The 1,673-nt window shown below is 52.2% G+C and overlaps 1 protein-coding gene across 1 annotated transcript in view; it reads left to right on the top strand.

The window, feature by feature from the left end:
- The first annotated feature begins 732 nt into the window (after positions 1-732).
- Positions 733-1,673, top strand: part of popdc3 (popeye domain containing 3) — a 34,986-nt gene continuing 34,045 nt past the window's right edge. Inside the window, exon 1 of the mRNA XM_024280769.2 lies at positions 733-1,433. Coding sequence (XP_024136537.1) covers positions 928-1,433 — 506 coding nt within the window. The 5' untranslated portion in view covers positions 733-927. The remainder of the gene's footprint in view (positions 1,434-1,673) is intronic.

Here is a 1,673-nt window from a genome sequence, read left to right as displayed (position 1 = left end):
CTTTGCACACAAACTTGTTGAACATACTGTCAAACATTTTGTACATCCTTTTTAAATATTATTCTTATTGTGTTTCCATTAAATTTGCATAAACTTTTTTAAGGAGAAACTCATTATACACTGATGAAAAGGGGTTTGAACTATTAGTTGCAAACAATATTATAATTGGTGGATGTGAGCTTCCAGCAGTCTGCTGCAGTCAGGTAGGGATTTGTAGAACATGAGGATACTGGAGTATCTTCCTCTCTACTCTTCATTTCTAAATCCAATGGAGGAGTTTTCTTCCTGGAGGTGGAAGGTATATGATCAGCGTCCACATACCCAAATGACCTGCTAGAGGTCATGAATGCAGCTGGTGATGACATCACAGCAGAGTCTGCAGAGGGTGGATTCAGTTTTCAAGAAGATTCTTTCCTCTGTGCATTGATAGAGCTGATCTTCACTGGGATGTAGAAGAAAATATGTGACAGACAGACAGGAGAGTCTATGTCCATGAACCTACTCACAAAAATGTCCTAGGGCAAAACATTTACAAAGATTTGTTAAGAGAGAGAGAGAGAGGGAGACAGACAGACAGACAGGCAAGCAGAAAGACAGACAGACAGGCAGGCAGAAAGACAGACAGGCAGACAGGCAGGCAAGCAGAAAGACAGACAGGCAGACAGGCAGGCAGAAAGACAGACAGGCAGGCAGACAGACAGGCAGACAGACAGACAGGCAGGCAGGCAGGCAGAAAGACAGACAGACAGACAGGCAGGCAGACAGACAGAAAGACAGACTGGCAGGCAGAAAGACAGACAGGCAGACAGGCAGGCAGACAGTATGAGTGATTGATTTCAGGAGGCGGGCCCCTGGCCCCCTGCAGACTCCCCTGCCCACAGACGGAGCCGCCTCTGCCACTCTCGTCAGCCGTAACTGCGCGCTGTCATGGAGCCTCCGGACTTTGGGGCTCTAAACTTGACGCGGGAGCTCCCGCCCTCGGGTCACCCGCTCTGTGAGGCGTGGGGGTCCCGCGCAGAGGGCCCCGTTTTCCACCTGGGGCACATCCTCCTCTTTCTCGGATTCTCGGGCGGCAGCGGCTCTTACGGGCGCCTCTATTCGTTTTCCTTGCTGACACTCGGCTTCCTGTGCAGTTCTCTGGAGTCCTGGTCGGACCCGTGCTCGGTCGAGTCGCTCCTATGGAACCTGGCGCTGTCGTGCGCGTGTCTGGGGCAGACAGTCCTGGTCGCGTTCCGGCTGAGGAGCCTGAGCTTCAGCGGGGACCTGCGGAGGCTCTACGACTGTGTCTTCCGGCGGCTCGGGGTGTCCCTCGCGCACTTCGGAGAGATCATAGCCTGCAGCGACCCGGACGCGCACGTGCTTGAGAAGGATCACTGCTTCGCCGTGGAGGGAAAAACCTCAATCGACAAGCTGTCAGTGCTGCTGGCGGGCAGGTAGACCCGGTCCTCTCCGGACCAAAACCCTTACATTCATGACAGGATCATGCTTTGGCAGGGCCGGCCCTAACAGTTTTGGGGTCCTACACACGATTTTTAGTGGTGCCACGAACCATTGATTTATAGAACTGGATCAGGACTTGTCTGCTATACCCATAGACTGTATATAAAATAACTGGACAGAGCAAGCCCCCCTACTTCCGTGTTCCATATAGGAAGTACCACTGGGTTGCAAAA

The sequence above is a fragment of the Oryzias melastigma genome, linkage group LG17 (genome assembly GCF_002922805.2).
Source record: "Oryzias melastigma strain HK-1 linkage group LG17, ASM292280v2, whole genome shotgun sequence".
NCBI lineage: Eukaryota > Metazoa > Chordata > Actinopteri > Beloniformes > Adrianichthyidae > Oryzias > Oryzias melastigma.
This window is presented reverse-complemented; position numbering and strand designations above follow the sequence as displayed.